The following is a 21,505-nucleotide window of genomic DNA, read 5'->3' on the forward strand; positions in this document are numbered from 1 at the left end:
CCCCTGATCTAAGAAACTCTGGGATTTGCCAAGAGTTTGGGCCTAACACTGCCTCAGCTCTGATAGACATCAGATTGTGATGGGCCTCCAAGTATCTGAGGCAGAGCTGGGTCCTGGGGGGGGGGGTTATTTAGTGGTGGTTGGCTGCCATTTAAATTCCCCACAATGCCTTGGAGTAATGCTAGACTAGATGCATTGTGGGAAATTAAAATGGCAGCTCCCAGAAAAGTCTTCCCAATGAAACTGAGGAACACGGTTTGCATTGCATTTAAACTAAGAGATACCATTTTTGTTTTAATCCTTCAGAGATAATTACTGCCCATATTAGCTGGAGGGAATAGCCCATTGGCCAAGTACAATTCAAGGCATTGATGGGGGGGGGGATGAATTCTCCTATTCTAAAATTGGAACTCAACGCATATTAATTTAAAAGTCCCTCACTGCAACTCTTTCCAATAATTTGCAAGCAGTGAGAAGTGTGTAGAAAGAGAGTTCTGGGGAATTTTCCAAGCTCTTATATCTAATGTAACAAATTTGATGTTAGATAGCACTGCCTTTTCATTTAAGATATCTTTGAAATTAAGAAAGGAATTAAATTTCTGGGTAATTAAAACTAAACTGTCTTTCAACTTGCCTTTCAGTCATTCCCGCATCCCACTCTCAAGAAGCTTCACATCTGCCAGCGGTTGGAGGTCTAATGTGCAATTTAATACTTTAATTATTTTGTAACTGCAAGATCAAAGGAAGCGAGTTTTTTTATTACAGTGATATTTCAGTTTATAAATTAACCACTTAACATCAGGGTTTGTTTACTGCACTGCAGTGATTTTTAAAAATGTATCAGGCAAATGTTGTCATGCTGGCTAGGGGGTGGTGTTTAAAATCAGTGGTCACTTTAATGAGAAATCTGTGCAGGACCTCCCAGTCTCAAGTCACTTTTTTCTCATTTTGCTAACATGGACCATGGGTTACAGCCAACTAAGTTTTACTCAGAGTAGACGCATTGAAAGCAATGAGCCAAAGTCAAGCATGTCCATTGATTCCAATAGGCCAACTCTGAGTAAATTGGCTACAACCCAGATTTGGGGGGGGGGGCAGTGAAGAACTCAGTTTCATTTTAACAACCAATCACTAGAGCAATAACTATCAACTTAAAGATTTGCAAAATGTTTCAAGTTCATGTCTCTCTCTCTCTCTCTCTCTCTCTCTCTCTCACACACACACACACACACACACACACACAATGAGTCCGTAAGTGGCTGTGGAGGCCAATTCTGGACCCACACATCCTTCCACAATGTGGGCATAGGTTTCTGAGCAGGAGTTGATCATGGTGTGGATTTGCCAAGTGTGCCTTCCTCTTAGCACGTTTCTCCCTTGCAACCTGAGTTCAAGTGTCTTCAAAGCCCATGACACCTTGGGTAAAGGCTGTTCTCCAACTGGAGCACTCGCAGGCCAGTGTTTCCCAATTGTCGGTGTTTATACTACATTTTTAAAGATTTGCCTTGAGACAGTCTTTAAACATCTTTTGTTGACCACTACCATTACGCTTTCCATTTTAAAGTTCGGAACAGAGTAGTTGCTTTGGAAGACGATCATCAGGAATCCGCACAACATAACCGTCCAACAAAGTTGATGTTGAAGAATCATTGCTTCAACACTGGTGATATTTGCTTCATCCAGTACACTGATATTAGTTCGCTTGTGTTCCCAAGTGATGTGTAAGATTTTTTTGAGACACCGTTGATGGAATCTTTTGAGAAGTTGGAGATGGCGTTTATAAGTGGTCCATGTTTCACAAGCATATAGTAAGGTTGGTTGTACAATAGATTTGTAAACAAGCATTTTGGTTTCCCTGCGAATGTCCCGGTCCTCAAACACACGCACACACCCCACTCCCTGCACTCAGCAGCTCTCCTCCATTTGGCTTTACTTGAAAAAAGAATGTGGCTATATTCTTATGGGAAAGGGCAGATCTCATTCTTTTATACATGAACACAATGGCAGGATACAGGAGGCACCATGGACTATCAAGGACACAATTTTAATCAAATTGCCTAGCACCAAAAATTAACTCCATTGCCAATAGTGCATGACATGTTTGTGTGTTACTTCCCATCCACATTTTAACGAAGCAAACCAACTGTTCTCTGCGGCTGAACAGGTTTTATAGGTTTAAATCTGCATATGGGCACCAACGAGATTTTTCTCATAACACTCAATATAAATAAACTTAAACCTGTGTGGCAAACTGTTGTTGCTATTATTATTAATATTACATTCCATTATATATTATCCACCCTTCACTAAGAAAACCCAGGGCAGGTCACAAGAATGTAAAATACAACATTAAAAACTGTTTAAAACAAATTGCAATCAGAAGTTCCATTACTTTACACAGAAGGTATTTAAACAAAAGTGTACAGTGAGACCTGTTCAGGCCACAGTTGTTAAAATACAATCCTATACATGTCTACTCTAAAGCCCTACTGAGCTCAACAGGACCTACTCCCAGGTTATGCAAAGGATTGCATCCATTGTTAGTACATTTGCAAGCTACGCATCTCAAAGCATCATCAGTCCTTCTAGTAGCAAATACAGTTGATAACTCAAGCGGACCCTGTGCGAAAATAGCTTTTAAGCTCTCCCCCTTGCTTGGGGGGCAAGGCTCGCTCAGCGTGCCAACTCTGGGATGCTCTTGCAAGATCTCGCAGGGACACCTGAATTCCCACAAGATAGGAAAAGCTTCACTATTAATGAATGTTAGAATGATGTTGGATAGAAACTAAGTGATTTATAGCTGTAATGTTATAAGGGAATGTGAGAAAATGGATTGTTAATAGGTAAAAATCCAATGTTACAATATTTTAAGATTGAAGTCTAGGATAAACAAAGAGGGGAGGGATTTGCTGAACTAACAAACTGAACTGGAATACAGAAAAGGGAGGCGTGAGGAGGTCCAGGAAATAAGCAAATGAAAGATAAGTCATTGAAAGATTGAATTGAATTAACTATTTTTATTTTGTATTTTTCTTTTTCCTTTTTTTTATTTTGTAATAGATGGTTTTAAAAATTAGATGGTTTTAAAAGAGGATTAGACAGATTCATGGAGGAGATGGCTATCAATGGCTGCTAACTACAATGGCTATGCTCTTCCTCCATGGTCGAAGGCAGTAATCCTTCTGAATACCATCTGTGGGAAATGGCAGGAGGGGAGACGCTTTTGTGCCCAGGCAGCCCTGCTTCAGGGTTTTCCACAGACATCTGGATGGCTAATGTGAGAACAGGATGTTGACTAGATGGGACATTAGCCTGGCTCTTCTTATGTCCTTATGTTCCAGCTAGTTGCTTGCAACCTTATTGTAAGCACAAGGTTAAAAAGCAACAGGGGTTTTGATCTAAGTGACTGCCATGCAGGCAAAAGGTGGCATCTAACCAGGTTCTACTCAGAGCAGAACTAAGGAAATGACTGGGTCTAATTTAGACATATCTATTCATTTCAATAGGGACGCGGGTGGCGCTGTGAGTTAGGACTTGCTGATCAGAAGGCCGGCGGTTCGAATCCCTGCGACTGGGTGAGCTCCCGTTGCTCGGTCCCAGCTCCTGTCAACCTAGCAGTTCAAAAGCACGAAGTGCAAGTAGATAAATAGGTACTGCTCCAGTGGGAAGGTAAACGGTGTTTCCGTGCACTGCTCTGGTTCGTCAGAAGCGGCTTAGTCATGCTGGCCACATGACCTGGAAGCTGTACGCCAGCTCCCTAGGCCAATAAAGCGAGATGAGCGCCGCAACCCCAGAGTTGGCCACGACTGGACCTAATGGTCAGGGGTCCCTTTACCATTACTCATTTCAATGTGTGTTATTCAACTAATGTGTCCCATCTTTTCATGGATGCTTTAGCTGAGATCCCTGGGCCCCCAACTCTTCTATGATTCTAAGTCCAAGGATTTCCCCTGGTGCAATGGAACTTGCCCCCATCTCCACTCCTTCGTGCACCCAACACCCTCCCCCAATCTGCTCCAGTGGGTCAGGGGAACTCCAAGAACAGTTTCGGGGGGGGGGGGCTGTGGTGAGGGGGAAGGCGAGAGGGGGAAGGCTCTGTCATGCAAACAGAAACCCTCACTGGCAGAACATTTGCGCCGTGCTATGTTGGACGAAACCCAACAGGTCTCCTCTGATGTTTGAATCTGACCCATTGAAAGCAAGAGTTTTACGTTAGTTATAGCTTGAGTCCGCTGAGTACAACCCAAAGGAGGCTGCCATCTCTGCAAAGAGTCCCTGTATGACTTTTGTAGTTAAACAATAAGTCCTACAGGCAATGGTGGCAGTTGTTGTTTTTACTCCTTAAGGAAGTGTGCCTTAAGCAGGAACAGGGAACGAATGATTCAGGCAGCTCTGGTGAAAAGCTGCAGTAGCGGAAGGGAGAAGCGCTGCAAGGGACATTCCTGTGTCCAAGGTAAACACCGGGCTGCTGCCTGAGCAGATGGGCTGGGCTGGGCTGGGCAGGCAGAGGAGGAGGAGGAGGAGGACTGACTCACTGGCTCCACACACTCACACAGGTGCAGCCAGGAGGGTGTTCACTGCCCTCCGCAGCTGCCAGGCACAGGAGCAGGGCTAAGAGAAAGGGCGGCGGCAGAGCTCTCCAGCAGCCAGCCTCCAAAGCCAACAGGAGTTAAAACAAACACTGCTAATCGTCAGGATGACATTCTGGCTTTGGCTGAACACAGCACTGCACAGTGGCAGCTTGTGTGGAGAGAGAGAGAAGCAATCTCAATCTTTCTGGCCGGGAGTGGGGAACCCAGGGGCCGCATTCCATTCTCGCCAACCTTCTGGGGGCCGCATCCTGCCCGAGGTGTGTGGAGCTGGACGCTAATCGGTCCGAGCACGGCAAATGTCACACACTTGCACACACCCTGGGTTGTAGTCACGACTGGTCCTACTCAAAGTGGGCTCACTGAAATGAATGGACCTAAGTTAATCACATCTGCTAATTTCGGGGGGGGGGCGGCTGGCTTGGGAAGAGTCCCAGGGGCCCCAGAGAGAGGGGGGAGGGGCTGCATTTGGCTCCCGGGGCTTCTAACAAATGATTTTCAGGCAACGGCCCCCTCCTTCACGCTGGGAAAAGTTTCACTGGTTGCATTTTTGTTTCTCATGTAGTGGACGGAGACGCAGGTACCCCTTTGCTGGCCGGGGTGGGTGATTGTGGTAGCCCTCTCTGGCAGGAATCCAGCACCGTTAGGAGAAGTCACTCAATTTTTCATTACAGTGAACACAGAGGCAAGAGTGAAACTTTGCAATGTTGGGAGCAGGGGGTGTTTCTCTTATTAAGGTGAACCTGTGACCCTCCGTGCCAAAAGCAGCCACGTATGTTGGTGAACTACGTACGTTGGCAATCCAGCCAGATGGGCAGGTTACATCATCATCATCATTATTTTATTATTCACACTTCTTTTCCTATCACCTTCTTACAACAGCAACAAAAGAGGAGATTGCCAAGCAAGCCACAACATATGGCTGGCAGTTTCATGCATCTTTGGTGAGTCACAGGTAGCGCAGACCTGTGTTAAGGCCGCACAAAACCCAGATAACTCTGGGGTGTAAAGCCCTGCTTCACGTGCCACTGAAATCTGAGAGCCAGCTGCATTTTAACTACCCCCCATGCCTAAGCCAGCCACAAGGGCAGGCAACCCATCAACACCTTGTGTTGTTTTGCAGGACGGGGAGAAGAGAAATCTGCCTGGATTGGGAGACCCTAACCTTGACCTAACCTAAACAAGAAGGAAAACAGCAAATATCTATAATTCACTGCCATACTTGAACAAATGGGAAGAAAGAGCCAGTCTTCAGTGGCACTCCCCGCCCCATAGGAGACTTGGGAGCAAAAGGGAATTTCAGTCCCGGCAGACTGGAGGAGGGCAAATGTTGTCCCTATTTTCAAAAAGGGGAAAAGAGAGGACCCAAATAATTACCGCCCAGTCAGTCTGACATCAATAGCAGGGAAGATTCTGGAGCAGATCATTAAGCAAACAGTCTGTGAGCACCTAGAAAGGAATGCTGTGATCACCAATAGTCAGCATGGATTTCTGAAAAATAAGTCATGTCAGACTAACCTGATCTCATTTTTTGACAGAATTACAAGCCTGGTAGATGAAGGGAACTCAGTGGATATAGCCTACCTTGATTTCAGTAAGGCATTTGACAAGGTGCCCCATGATATTCTTGTAAAGAAGCTGGTAAAATGCGGTCTTGACTCTGCTACCACTCAGTGGATTTGTAACTGGCTGACTGACCGAACCCAAAGGGTGCTCATCAATGGTTCCTCTTCATCCTGGAGAAGAGTGACTAGTGGGGTGCCACAGGGTTCTGTCTTGGGCCCGGTCTTATTTAACATCTTTATCAACGACTTGGATGATGGACTCAAGGGCATCCTGATCAAATTTGCAGATGACACCAAACTGGGAGGGGTGGCTAACACCCCAGAGGACAGGATCACACTTCAAAACGACCTTGACAGATTAGAGAACTGGGCAAAAACAAACAAGATGAATTTTAACAGGGAGAAATGTAAAGTATTGCACTTGGGCAAAAAAAATGAGAGGCACAAATACAAGATGGGTGACACCTGGCTTGAGAGCAGTACATGTGAAAAGGATCTAGGAGTCTTGGTTGACCACAAACTTGACATGAGCCAACAGTGTGACGCGGCAGCTAAAAAAGCCAATGCAATTCTGGGCTGCATCAATAGGAGTATAGCATCTAGATCAAGGGAAGTAATAGTGCCACTGTATTCTGCTCTGGTCAGACCACACCTGGAGTACTGTGTCCAGTTCTGGGCACCACAATTCAAGAAGGACACTGACAAACTGGAACGTGTCCAGAGGAGGGCAACCAAAATGGTCAAAGGCCTGGAAACGATGCCTTATGAGGAACGGCTAAGGGAGCTGGGCATGTTTAGCCTGGAGAAGAGGAGGTTAAGGGGTGATATGATAGCCATGTTCAAATATATAAAAGGATGTCACATAGAGGAGGGAGAAAGGTTGTTTTCTGCTGCTCCAGAGAAGCGGACACGGAGCAATGGATCCAAACTACAAGAAAGAAGATTCCACCTAAACATTAGGAAGAACTTCCTGACAGTAAGAGCTGTTCGACAGTGGAATTTGCTGCCAAGGAGTGTGGTGGAGTCTCCTACTTTGGAGGTCTTTAAGCAGAGGCTTGACAACCATATGTCAGGAGTGCTCTGATGGTGTTTCCTGCTTGGCAGGGGGTTGGACTCAATGGCCCTTGTGGTCTCTTCCAACTCTATGATTCTATGATTCTTTTACCTTTCCATTGACATCCCTCTGGTTCACCCACACTGCTTCAAGGGAAAGGAAATTTGTGCAATTATGGGGAGAAGAAATCTTTTGTCGGCGTTGAATGGCAGATGGACAGTTTCACAGGGGGAACGTATTTTACAAAAAGGAGTTACCATACCAGTGTTGAGTTAGACAGAGAGCGTACTTTAAAGCAAACTTTATGTCTGTGTGGGAATTCCTTCTTTAGGCTTTGGGGTGGGGCACTATGGGTGCATTCAGTTCGATCTGTGGCGAGACCAATTTCAGGGAATTATTTGGATAACTCATCTGCAATATCACCATAACCTTGTTTCTTCAGACCTTCTTCCACTCGTCGAGCCCTCAGATTTGGTCTGCAATATCTGTTTTCCAGCTCCTGGAGGTAGGCATCTATTGAAAGGATAGTGTATTCCATTCCCGCCCCCCAAAAAAGTCTTTTTTTAGAATTCTTGCACATATCAAACACTTCAGAAGCTGTCTTAGTTACTCCTTCTATATTTCCTGTCAGTTCTGTCACTTTTCCTTCCGAACATTTTATTGCTTCTGAAAAGTCAGCTTTAATTTCTATTTTGAGAAATTTCTATTTTGAGAAATTTCTATTTTGAGAAATTTCTATTTTGAGATAGCCTCTGGGCTATCTTTTGGCTGCTTCTGTTTACCTGCTGCTTTGCCCCTTATACCCAATGCCCAGAGATTTTTTTTTTATCACCTGTTCTTGACTGTCTCTCAGGCCGATCCCCCCCAGGAGGCGACAGTCAGGTCCTAGGTGATAAAGAGCTCCAGATTACACACCTGTTAGCCAAATTCGCTCTGACAGCTAAGAAGCTCAGTTCTGGATATGTCAGTGCTCTCTATTTTAAAAATGTTATGCTGTTAACTTTTTATAGGGTATGTTGTGCAATTCCAGAGGAAAGCCTTGCCTTGCCCTCTGCTGTACACTGTAAAGGCCTTTGGCCTTTACACTATAAATTGATTGATTGCTTCTGTATTTTGGGTGCCATTGTTAGGTCACTGTCTGAAAACTTTCTGTGAAGCAACCACAGCCCATGAGTTCTTTAGCTTAAAAATATGTATCCAGACTCCTTTCTTTAGATTTTAAATGCATGTCCTAGAACAGGTCCACTTGTTTTTGCTCTATTTTCTTTTGGTTTAGTTGGTTTTATTTTATCATTCTGCTGGATCAGGAGAAGAGCTAAGGGATTAAGCTGTCATTTTAGCACCAGCTTTGCCACCCTTACCAGCAGACAATACTGAGCTAGACGAATGAATGGTATGAATTGGTATAAGGCACCTTCCTAAGTTCCAGTTGCCCCCATTTCTGGTTTGAGCAAGCCACTGGGAGTTGAGATGCTCAGATAGGGCTAACCACTGCTTGCCTCCAAAGAAGAATAGGAAACCACTGTTTGAATTCTTCTGGATTTCAGTTCTGGTTTGGAAGCAAAGCAAAGCCCTGTACTCAAGACAACATGGCAAATTGCCGATTGTTCAAACGAGGAAAGGAGGGAGAAAGGAATCTGAGGAGGGAGAAGGTGAGCCTAAAGCCCTTTCACTACATCTCTAAACCCTAAAGGGGGTTACCTTTTATCTCAGTGTAGGTAAATAAAGCAAATACTGCGAAACAGCTATGGGTCTCCTTCTCCAGTGTTCTCTCATTCAAAGGGCACTAAATCCGGTAGCATTGCCTAAATATTTTCAGATTACTCACAATGTGAAATGCAGGGTAATTAATGTCCTTCCTATGGATTACAAAATATCCTTTTGTTGAATAGCTCATGCTTGCAGCACCTGGAACGGAAGCAGCAAACAACAAACAACCCTGGCAAAAATGAAACAGAAATTTTTATTACAGTTCTTCTACTATTATCCTCATTTTGCTAACTTTTTCAAAAATCTAATCCCTTTATGTGCCTTTAAAAAAACAAAAAACTGCCACAACCCAGACTCCCTCTTCTGTAGATCGGAGAGTTTCATTGCCTTTTCCTCCTGATACTTGGCTGCCAGTAAGGAAAACGTCTCTCTAACACTCCCTAACACTTGATAGGGCAACATTAGATTCTCGAACAGAAGTTCCAGATTTGTCACAGTCATTTCGTCTCTGGTTTGTATTCACTTTCTAGGCAACAGCAAGACTGATGAACACAAACGCAATTGTTTGCTAATCACTACTTAAGCGAATGTATCGATTGTACTAAAACATTATTCTGAAATTCCGGCCATCTGCTGCGTTGCCTTTTAATGTGATAGTGACATCATCTAATTGGCATTTCAGGTCTTAGTTAAAGATTCACCACCGAGATTACAAGCAAGGCACCCGGTTACCCATATATAAACATAATTATCACATGCAACAGAAGATTTAATACCTATTCTTTTCCTTTTTTAAAAGCCACCTGTGGCTTGTTAAGTCATAGGTTAGGGCAGGGATTCTCAAACCATGGGTTACAAGAGGAGAAATACAGCATGAAATGTTAAGTCATCAAGGATGCACTGACTGATTCTATGACTCCTTTAAGCAGAAAGGCCCCCTGTGGTCACGATTCTTCTGCCCCCTGAACCGGGCGATATATATGGCAGCGATACAGCCTGGGGTTCATGGGGGAAAGGCAGCACTAGGCTAACAGGCATGGAGGAATCTCAAAAATACCACCTTTGTCCACAAAATACTGTTATAGGATTTGGGCGGGACAAGGGTGCAGCAGAATGAGTGTAGCTCTCCTCCTAAACCATGGTTTTATTTTGGCAAGGTGGGGATTTGTAGAAAGAAAAGCAGCTGAAGCGGACAAGCTAGTCTCTTTGTTAGGTTACTGGCTCTGGCCCAGCCTGTTAAGTATCCCTTTGCATGACTAAAGAGCAGAAGTGAAGTGGTTACCACGGAAACAACTAGCTGGACATGGTTCCAGAAGAGGATTCCAGTTGTGGCAACCCTTCGCCACCCAGGTGTGTCTGGCACTTTTGTTATGTAGTTTCTGTCATACGATGAAGAGGCACCTCTTTACACCCTGGCCTTTGACCCCTGAAAGAGATATTTTGGAGGCCAGCCCATTTCTCTCGCTTGATTGTACCCCTTCAAAACTTATTTCAATACAGTCATACCTCGGGTTACAGACACTTCAGGTTGTGTGTTTCCGGGTTGCGCACTGTGCTGAACCTGGAAGTACAGGAACAGGTTACTTCCGGGTTTTGGCGCTTGTGCATCTGCAGAGGCGCTAAATTGCGCTTTGCGCATGCACAGAAGCACTGAATTGCGACCCGCGTGTGTGCAGATGCGGCGCTGTGGGTTGCCGACGTGACTCCCGCACGGATCACGTTCACAACCCAAGCATCCACTGTACAGTGGTACCTTGGGTTACAGATGCTTCAGGTTACAGACGCTTCAGGTTACAGAATCCGCTAACCCAGAAATAGTACCTCAGGTTAAGAACTTCGCTTCAGGATGAGAACAGAAATGGCGTGGCAGCGGCGCAGCAGCAGCGGGAGGCCCCATTAGCTAAAGTGGTATCTCAGGTTAAGAACACTTTCAGGTTAAGAACGGACCTCCAGAACGAATTAAGTTCTAAACCCAAGGTACCACTGTATTTAAATTGCAGCAACCTGCCCTGGGATCCTGCAGTAAAAGGCAGGCATATAATCAAACAAATAAACAAGTGGCGTTGTGCAAAAGTGGAAGTTATGGGAAATGGTTAAATTTACTCAATTTAGAATCACAGAATCATAGAATTGGAAGTGACCCCGAGGGTCATCTAGTCCAACCCCCTGCAATGAAGGAATCTCAGCTGAAGCATCCATGACAGATAGCCATCCAACCTCTGCTCAAAAACCTCCAAGAGAGGAGAATGGCTGCATAACCCAGCTATTCTTGGTGCATAATTTTAAAAGAATGGAGTACATCTCAACCCTGACCGTATAACTACAATCATACCTTGGGTTGAAGTAGCTTCGGGTTAAGCATTTTCGGGTTGCGGGCTGCGGCGACCCAGAAGTAACGGAGAGTGTTACTTCTGGGTTTCACCGCTCGCACATGCGCAGACGCTCAAAACCATGTCACGCGCATGCGCGGAAGCGGCAAATCGTGACCCACACAGACGCGGCTTGCGTTCACTTCAGGATGCGAACGGCATCCGTTCTGGAGGCCCTTTCGCAACATTAAAAGAGCGCAGCCCACAGCAGCGTGTCTGCGGATGCACGGTTGCAACTCGCCATTTCTGTTCATGTGCGTGACGTCATTTTGTGCTTCTGTGCATGCGCAAGCGCTGAAACCCGGAAGTAACCCTTTCTGGTACGTCCAAGTTGCCACGGGACATAACCTGAAAGAACATAACATGAAGCAGATGTAACATGAGGTATGACTGTACACATTTCTATCTCAAACACAGTAGGGCAGTGGTCTTCAACCAGTGTGCTGTAGCACTCTGGGATGCCTTGAATGATGGTCAGGGATGCTGTGGGCAACACTGGCCTCTGTTCCTCTTTCTTTCTCTCCCTCCTCTGATGCCCTCTCGCATCTCTGCCTCCCAAAGGCTTGCACAGCTGTTTGTTGCAGCAGCCCTGGCTACAAGCTCAGCAGGCGAATGTTGCCTCTGGGGATGGCCAGGGATGCTTCCCAGGCCCCTGTGGGGCAGTGTGAGGAGGCACCTCTCTTTGAGGTGGGGGGGGGCAGTTCAGAGACCAGGGGCGGCAGCAGCGGCGGCTGCCCAGAGGACTCCCAAGGAGAGGGGAGAAGAGAAGAGAAGAGACTGAGGGAACTCTCCTCAAGGGAAGGTGTTTGAAAAGGGGTGAGGGGCTGCAGGCAAGGGGTGACCTAACTAGGCTCCTGAGCCCCACAGGGGTGCCACAGACAGAAGGTAGTTGGTCAAGGGAGCCGTGGACCCAAAAAAGGTTGAAAGCCTCTGCAGTAGGCTACAGACAAACAACCTGTATGGTATCTGTCAATATATGGTACCTGCAATATATATTGCACATGCTTTGTAAACCAAGAAAATCTTTAATAAAAATACTACACACACACACACACACACACACACACACATATATATACAGTGGCACCTCTGGTTGCGAACGGGTTCTGTTCCGGAGCCCTGTTCGCAACATAAGCAGAATGCAACTAGCGTCTGTGTGTCTGTGTGTCACGATTTGCCGCTTCTGTGCATGTGCGTGACGTCAATTTGAGCGTCTGTGCATGCACAAGCGGCGAAACCCGGAAGTAACCCTTTCCGATACTTCCAGGTCACCGCAGGACGCAACCTGAAAAGCTTTAACCTGAAGCAAACGTAACAAGAGGTATGACTGTATACACACACACACACACACACACACACACACACACAGTGGGTGCTCGGGTTGCGAACGTGATCCGCGTGGGAAGCACATTCGCAACCTACTGCATTTGCAACCCGCAGCACCACATCTGCGCACGCGCATGTCGCGATTCAGCACCTCTGCGCAAAGCGCGATTTAGCGATTCTGCGCATGCGCAAGCGCTGAAACCCGGAAGTAACCCGTTCTGGTACTTCCGGGTGCGGTGCGGTGCGCAACCGGATATCACACAACCCAAAGCGTCTGTAACCCAAGGTATGACTGTACACACACACACATGGTACCTGTCAAGCTTCGCCTGTGATATGCTCGCTAGATGTTCTGAGGCTCGCCTACTTGCCTCTTATCTGCAGCCTGGAGCTAATATGCTGTGCTTATTATATTCTGCTGAGAGCCGCCCAGAGTGGCTTGGGTATAAATAATAAATGATTATTATTGTTAATGTTATTATTATTATTTCACGAAGGTTACCTAGAAGAGCGTTTTTTATGCTCTCTCTCAAGCTGCAAATAATTCAGCTGGGAGGAAGCCTCCCGGAGAAAAAGGGGGCTTGCTATATGCCAAGCACGCCGATCTCTTTCTGCGATTCCGTGTGTAGTTTGTTCAGGGTGCTGGGAAATGTAGTTTTCTCTCTGTGTGAAGGAACCGTAGTTTCCATGATTTCGGGTCGGGGGGAGGGGAGAAGAGGGAGAAGCTGTGTGCGTGATTTAAAAGTCTCATGTACACGCAGCCACAGGTGCATATTCCAGTCAGAACACCTCCGGCATATAAATATATATGAGAGAGGCAGCTCACCCTCTCTCCTCTCTCTCCCTCCTCCTCGCTCCCCTCTCGGGCTGCATCTCCGAGGCGAAGGCGGTGCTTCCTCCTCTTCCTCCTCTTCGTCCTCGACCCCCATGGAATCCATCGAGGACTTAGCGGTAGGGCCCTGCGACCACTCTCAGTACTTGAGGCCTTTTCGCCTCCGCTACCGCCAGGTAAGCCCGGTGAGGAGGGTCTGCGGCCCAGCGTGGAGGAAGCGCCGCCGCCGCCGCCGCCGCTTTCTTGCCGCCGCGACTAGGCCTCGCCGGCCGCCGCCTCCGACGCAAGCCCGGCGCTTCGGAAACGGAGGCTCCGGCGTGAGGGGGCGCCTTGCCGCCTCCTTTGCCCCCCCCCCTCTCTCCCACCCCCGCTGCTGGAGAGGTGCCGGGGCTCAAGTCTGGCGGGGGTTACACAGTTGTTTCCCCCCACCCCCTGCCCCACAAGGTTCCTGAGGTTCATGTAGAAGTGATGGGGGGGAGGGGTAAGCACTTTGCACATGGGCAGAGGACGTGGGCTTTTTCGTGGCTGAGGGGGTTCCTGGTTGCCGAAAGATAGGGGCAGTAGCTCCCTCCTCCCCCCCCCCAGGTATTGTTTTATATAGATTATAAACTCGGATGTGCAAATCGTGTAATCGGACTTTGGCTTTAATTGCGATGTTCAAATACATATACATATATATATACATATATATATATATATATATATATATATATATATATATATATATATATATATTTGCTTTGTTAACTGTTCTATAGGTTGTAGCGGTTTCACAAATGATTTGTTGGGGTTTGATTCCCCCCTGTATGAATTACGCTGCTTGTTTTTGTTGTTTATGGTTTGTAAGCTGCTTTGGGGTTCGTTTGAAAGAAAAGTGGTGCAGAAATAGAATAAATTGAATCCGCAGAGTGGCTCTGGGCATGTGCAGAGTTCCGTACCTGCAAAAAAAGGGGGGAGGCAGCACCATTTTTGCTTTAAAAATTATTGTATGTTTATTTTCCCCTGACGGGACTCTGGGCAGCTTGCAGATAAAAATAAGAATCGCTAAAAGAATAGGGGGGCACTGATAAAATTAAAATTAAAACCATATGCATATATATAATCTGTTAAAACCACACCAATATTTACAAGAAGAGCACAGCACCAGCCCTTTAATTAAAAGCAGAAATATAATCATAGAGTTGGAAGGGACCTTAAGGGTCATTTAGTCCAACCCCCTGCAATACGGGAATCTCATCTCATTCATAGAATCATAGAATCATAGAGTTGGAGGAGACCACAAGGGCCATCGAGTCCAACCCCCTGCCAAGCAGGAAACACCATCAGAGCACTCCTGACGTATGGTTGTCAAGCCTCTGCTTAAAGACCTCCAAAGAAGGAGACTCCACCACACTCCTTGGTAGCAAATTCCACTGTCGAACAGTGACAGGTGCCATCAGTTCCCAAAAGCTTGTTGGAACAAGAAGGTCTTCACCTGCCAGCAGAAGATCAACATGGAGGGAGCCAGTCTATCTTCTCTAGGGAAGGAGTTTGGGAGCAGCCACCACCGAAAAGGCCCTGTCCCATGTCTCTACCAAATAGCTAGTGATATTTTGCACCGAGTGATTTTATTTTTGGAAAGGAAATGCTTCCCAGCCCATTCTGAGACTGCCCAAGTGTGCTGTGAGCTTCCATGCCCTGAGCACACCTTTCCCTCAGCTTTCCTGCTTATGGGTGCTCAGCCATGCTGGTGGGGAGCTGTATCCTCCGCCCCACAGCTGCTGGAGCCTGAGGAGCGCTTTGAGTTAAAAAGGCAAGCAGTGGCTCCTCTGCTACACACACAACAGATGCAGCCATCTGTGCACAGGCAGCATTGTGTCATCAAACACAACGCACACTCCTAGCAAGAATGGCCCAGCTGGAATTTTCTGTCTGCTTTTGCTGCATTCGTTTCTGGCAACTACCGTAGATGGGGACTGTGAAATTCTGACTATTATGTCTGCACTATGCATCCAAAAGAGCACCATGCCACTTTAAACAGCTGTGGCTTGCCCCAAAGAATTCTGGGAGCTGTAGTCTGTCAACAGTGCTGAGAATTATTAGGAAGACCTTTACAGAGCTACAGGTCTAGAGTTCTCTGGGAAGAGGGATTATCTGTTAAGCCATTCTGAAAATTATAGCTCTGTGAGAGGAATAGGGGTTGCCTAACAACTCTCAGCAGTGTTAAGAAACTAGACTTCCCAGGATTCTGGCATGCCTTTTTGTTTTGTTTGGTTTGCCCAAAGTTGCTGAGGAGTTGTTGTTTTTTGTGTTTCCATTCTCAACAAGAATGGAAAAGGAGTTTTTGAACTACTTTAAATGAAAATCGCCTAAATCAACCAACATGGGTTGCCTTGGTCCGGATTTTCAAAGACATTTCAGCGATTTTCGCCCAGATACTGCTTAAGGGGCCTGAATGCCCACTATGTCAGGACATATGATATAAAAACCCTAGTTTTACAACCATGATAGATGGGGGCATTTTTTAAATTTGTTATTTTTTAAAATCTGCATAGTGATTGGGAAAATGTGTTGGCGGCGGGCGGGGGGGGGAGGTTGATCAAATCAAGAAGCATATCAAAAGGCCTTCGCTAACACGCAGACTATAAATAAATAGGTAGACACTATTTAGATACAAAAAAGAAGTCTCATTCATCAATGAACGTGTTCTTCTTTCCAATTAGACATCCTCTTTATAAATAAATTATTATCTCACTCCATTTCGGAATTGCAGATGGGAGCATGGTGCTAAATTATGAATATCATTATAATCAATTAACATTTCAATAATTTAGTTAATTATTCTCAATCAATTAATTATTTTTTGTTGTTGTTGTTTAGTCGTTTAATCGTGTCTGACTCTTTGTGACCCCATGGACCTGAGCACGCCAGACAATTTATTATACTTATTTTAAAGACAAGTGTTACTATCCAGAAAGAAGACAGAATCAGCTTTATGCCTCTGCGAAGCCCCCAAACCAAGCCATCATCTCAGCATTATGTGTTCAGATTCCTGCACTGCAGAGGGTTGGACTGGATGACTCTCTCGGTCCCTTTCCAACTCTACAGTTCTGTGATACTATGACTCAGAGGTCTACTGTCCCAGTATGTGGAAGATCGATGGCTAACAGCGCTCTTAAATGTCTTGCACAGTTTTCACAGCTATTACAATTTCAATATAAAACACCTTGCTGCAGGGTCAGTGTTCTTGCAAATGGAAAAATACAAGCACAGCGCCGGGTTAACACTCGTGGGGGCCACCAGCTTTAATAATATATTGTCACTTATTAAATGTTCCCTTCTTCTGAACTGATGAACAGTTAAGACATTTTAACAGAAGCTCCCTTTTTACTCATACAGTTTGGGTTTAAAATAGTGTTGACGAAGTTTTCCTCAAATTGCTGGGAATTCAAATGTTCTCAATTTGCTAGGCTGATGATGAGATCTTCTCTGCTGGTGTGTTTGAATGAGCTGAGCTGTCAATTGTCATTATTCCTCATTAGCTTCCAGTGGAGAATAACCGAACATTTTAACATACATTTTTTTTAAGGCTGCAGTCTTACTAGCGAACAATCCCCACTGAACTCACTTGGAGGCGTTTCCAAGAAGACAAGTATAGGATTGGACTGCACGTTTATATTACTAGCCTTAGGCATGGGGCAGGCTTGATATTTCGATCTCTTTCAAATACTTATAGGAAGTACGGCTCTCCGTGTTTTGGGGATCTGCCAGGAGGAGGAAAAAGGAACAGGTGGATCTCATGGTTTAGAGTTGACTATTCAATGGTGAATAGTGGTCGTGTAGTGCTGCTTCACAGCTGATTTTTGTCAAGCTGTTGTAATAAAGTAAAGGTCAAGGGACCCCTGACCATTAGGTCCAGTCGTGACCGACTCTGGGGTTGCGGCGCTCATCTCGCTTTATTGGCCGAGGGAGCCGGCGTACAGCTTCCGGGTCATGTGGCCAGCATGACTAAGCCGCTTCTGGCAAATCAGAGCAGCGCAAGGAAACACCCTTTACCTTCCCACCGGAGTGGTACCTATTTATCTACTTGCACTTTGATGTGCTTTCAAACTGCTAGGTGGGCAGGAGCAGGGACTGAGCAACGGGAGCTCACCCCGTCGCAGGGATTCGAACCGCCGACCTTCTGATCGGCAAGTCCTAGGCTCTGTACTTTAACCCACAGCGCCACCCGCGTCCCTTTGTTGTAATACTTAGACACATTTTTTTAAATAGATCCTATTCCTCAAGGCCATTTAAAAAAGGTGGTAAAAGCACAATAAGCCCCCCCCACACACATTTTCCTTTAAGAACATAGGAAGAATAGACCAAAGATGAATCTAATCAAGAACCCTCTTTCCGATGCTTCTCGTAAGCATCATTGATATCTCTTGGAAGCTAAGGCTTAAAATAACATCATGTCTATATGGCTACAAAAAATAGCAGCAGGGGTACACTGGATGTGAAATGGAGAAGCTGAGATATACAGATATTTTACGGGAGGGGGCCTTGGCTCCTTCTTGCAGAAAGTCCTAGGCTCATTTCCTGGCTTCTCCAGTTTGAAGGATCTATGAAAGGTCCTGCTTCAAGACCTGGGAGCTGCTACTAGCCAAACGCAATGCTGAGCCAGCGGTTTGACTTAGCATAGGGCAGCTTCATATGTAATGTTCTCCTGAATTCAGAGTTTATGCTTTGTTATAAAACACAAAATAAATCAGTGTATTGGTGTGCATTGTAAATTAGCGCAAGGATTAAAATTAATGAAAAGTTATTTGGAGTGCTAATCTGTGAGTGTGTTATTATCTAAAGCTAGTCTAATGTGTGTGTGTTTGTGTTTTATATATGCATGTCCCAGCGTCATCAATATTCACTCTTTAGAAAGGAAATGAACCATTCTCTAATTAAAAGTCATCAGGTCCAGGCCCTAAATTGGGATCCTGTACCTTTAAGAGTCAAGGCCTTTTTCTTCATTGCAACACCCTAATGGGAACAGACACACCTGGAAAAATGTTGCCTTCTCAGGGTCTGGACCTGCCAGACGTTAATTTCAGTTATCTGACATATGAATATTTTTGCGTACATCTCTACGCATTCTCAAACCCTCCTTGTTTAATTTTCCTTTGAATTCCTGTACAAAATGAAAGCAGTTGAGCTGTATCTGAGACATACAATGCAATTTGTGCACTTTTCTTAAAAAAGAAAGAAAAAGAACTATCTAAATTGGTGGAGTTAGGATTATACTAAAAAAGAAAAAAAAAAGGTCAGATACTGAGTGCAAATAGAGTGTATCATCCTAGAAGAGGCTTTTCAGTGCTTCTTAAGAAACATCAGGCAATCTGCTCAAAATCTTTACAGAGGTTAACTGTCATAGAAGTTAGCATTTCCACCCTGAGAAATCTGAAAGAAGGCAGCTTTTCTAACAAGAGTTTCAGTTTGCAAAGATCCAGTCCCTGTACTTTCAAGGATCACGGAGAAGGAGGAAATTTCATCAGGTGCGAGGGTATCAGCCACCATGACAGAGTTTTGATGGTTCCTAAGAACTTTTAAAAATAGACAGGTTCCCCCAGGCTCTGGGAACCGCTAGACTTAATTTTGTGCTTTATCCCATGTGGAAATTCCCCATTTCTATTTTACTTTTACTGGCTTTTCTCCTGTGCAGTTTCAGCAGATGAAACTGTTCCCACCATCTGGTCTCCATGCCAGGAAAAGCTTCACCTGCCACAGAGGTTTAAAAACTCACTGGAAAAAAGGTCTGTAAAGAGGGGGGTGGGAAGCAGCAACCTTCTTCCCTGAGAAGTGGGGGAGACGCTGAGTTTTTGCAGTGCTGTAGCAATGCATCTTAACCACCTGCTCATGTTTAATGTTCATATTTTACACTTAGCATGAGGAAAGTTCGCTGCTGAACATTTGCTCTGCAGTTCTGCCTTAAAGCTGCAGGTGTGCAAGAAAGTTCTGTCCAAATTGGGAGGCTTGTATGCAGATTTGCTTTTCAATTAAAAAGCATCTTCTCACTGCCTTCCTCAAGACCTTGCTTGTCCTCAATCATGTCCCTTAAACATTGACCAGGGTTTCATTAATACATTAACGCCCGAGTTTAAAGCAACTTTTAAAAAGTTACTTTCCTTCATTGGCGGGGTGCTTAATGGCACACCAAAGTCATGAGCGCAGATAGAGATGACATTAATTATTTGCCTCACGTTTTCCTTGCTGGGTCAGAATCCCCTAAAACCATTTCAGATGGAGTCTGGGAGAGAATCTTGGAGCCTGGGACAGAGCAGCTGGCCTGGACATGGGCCGATGCCCCAGTTGACAGGTTGTTGGATTAGAAAGAATATCAAAGGCAGCAAGCGAGATTAGGGATAAGTGAACATCTGACAGCAGTTTCCAGCAGGGGAGAACAGATGATAAACAATGGGAATGGGGTACTTGCTCGGGGAGAGGAGAGGTGAGAAGGCCATGGGAAAAGTGTGGCGGCAATCTCTAAAGCTCCAGGTTGCTGCACCTCATGAATAGAACAGGAAATAGGATTTGCAGGGACAGATGTGATGAGTGGTGATGAATACATTACAGGCAAAAGAAGGACCAAACTCCGCAAGGTGAGTGATGTCCTTTCCTTGAATCTGCTCGGTGTAATTATGGGAAAGTTTTTGCCTTTCAGAAGGTAGAAAGAAATGACACCAATGCTTGCTTGCTTGTTTAATTACATTATTATCAGTGAAATCCTTATACTACTAAGAGTGTTTTTATCAGGAAGCAATAACCAAAGATGGGTAGGGAAGATTGGTGGGTTTTCATCAGTTGTAGGCTGTGCTTGTTTGCAGGTTTACGCATTAAACTGAAACAACAGCAGTGTACAGTCTAAAATAACACAAAATAAGAAAACAGCAGATAACATCTTAAAACAGCTTAAAACTTGCTCAATTAATCTATTTGAGATTTCCACCTCCTGGTTTAAGTGATGCCCAGGAGGCAGATTTTTCCTTTTCTCTTTGCTGTCATGGTGTTGTTGCCAAAGGAGCAGTTTCATTTGGTGTATGTTCCCTTCTAAGCAATGCTTAAAGGCATGAAAACCCTCTTGGAGGGCTGTGAACCTTATAGTGGCTTCTGTGCATGCTCAAATAAACATAACACAGTGATGTGATATTCATCTGCCGCTTCTGATTCATCTTGATTTGGAAAATCAACACAAAAGAGTTTTCTGCTCATTAGTTTATAGCAGGCATAGCCAAACTCGGCCCTCCAGATGTCTTGAGACTACAACCCCCATCATCCCTGACCACTGGTCCTGTTAGCTAGGGAAGATGGAAGTTGTAGTCCAAAAACATCTGGAGGGCCAAGTTTGCCTATTCCTGGTTTATAGCTTTTCTTTCAGTTTCTTACACATGTCTAAAGTACTTAACAAGAACATTATACACTATGGGGTGTGTGGATGGAGAGGCAGAGATATATAAATGCGTTATCTTCCAAGATATCAGAGTGGGCTAGATCCTCAGCCCATATCCCAGGTCTTGATGCATCAGCTTTGTGAAATGAATTTTAGGTCTGGTTAGTGCATGGCTGGCAGGCTGGAGACAGTATGTGTTCTGCCTTGAGTTCCATGGCAGAAAGGAGGAGTGTAAATGAATTAAAAACCAAACCAACACCAGAAGAGCCTGCTGAATCAGAATAGTGGTCTATGTAGTCCATTACAGCGGCAGATGAGATGTCTGTGAGAAGTCTGCAAGCCGGACATGAGCGGTGTGAGAAACTCTGATATATAAGCTTAAACCTAGGTTACGGTCACCACAATGGAATGTCTATTTGCCAGTGGGTTAGACTGATTCTACGACTCTGATCTCAACTATATTGTTTGACTGTAGCTTGCTCTTAGAAACCATTCACTTGTCCCAGTACGCAAGAAGGGGGAACCCAAACAGTGGAAACGGAAATGGACTAAGGCAGAGGTTTTTAAACCGTGGTTGCCAGCCTGGAGCCCAGGAATCTCCACATGGGTGCCATTGGCCGTGTGCCAGTAGCAAAACGCACTTGGCGCCTGGGGAATTTCA

General features: G+C 45.2%; 1 protein-coding gene across 1 annotated transcript in view; it reads left to right on the plus strand.

The window, feature by feature from the left end:
- The first annotated feature begins 13,243 nt into the window (after positions 1-13,243).
- The window catches only part of NUDT14 (nudix hydrolase 14), a 53,129-nt gene continuing 44,867 nt past the window's right edge, over positions 13,244-21,505 (plus strand). The window contains exon 1 of the mRNA XM_081193764.1: positions 13,244-13,621. Within this exon, the coding sequence (XP_081049890.1) occupies positions 13,301-13,621 (321 nt within the window). The 5' untranslated portion in view covers positions 13,244-13,300. The remainder of the gene's footprint in view (positions 13,622-21,505) is intronic.

The sequence above is a fragment of the Podarcis bocagei genome (assembly GCF_964188305.1).
Source record: "Podarcis bocagei genome assembly, chromosome: 1".
Taxonomy (NCBI): Eukaryota; Metazoa; Chordata; class Lepidosauria; order Squamata; family Lacertidae; genus Podarcis; species Podarcis bocagei.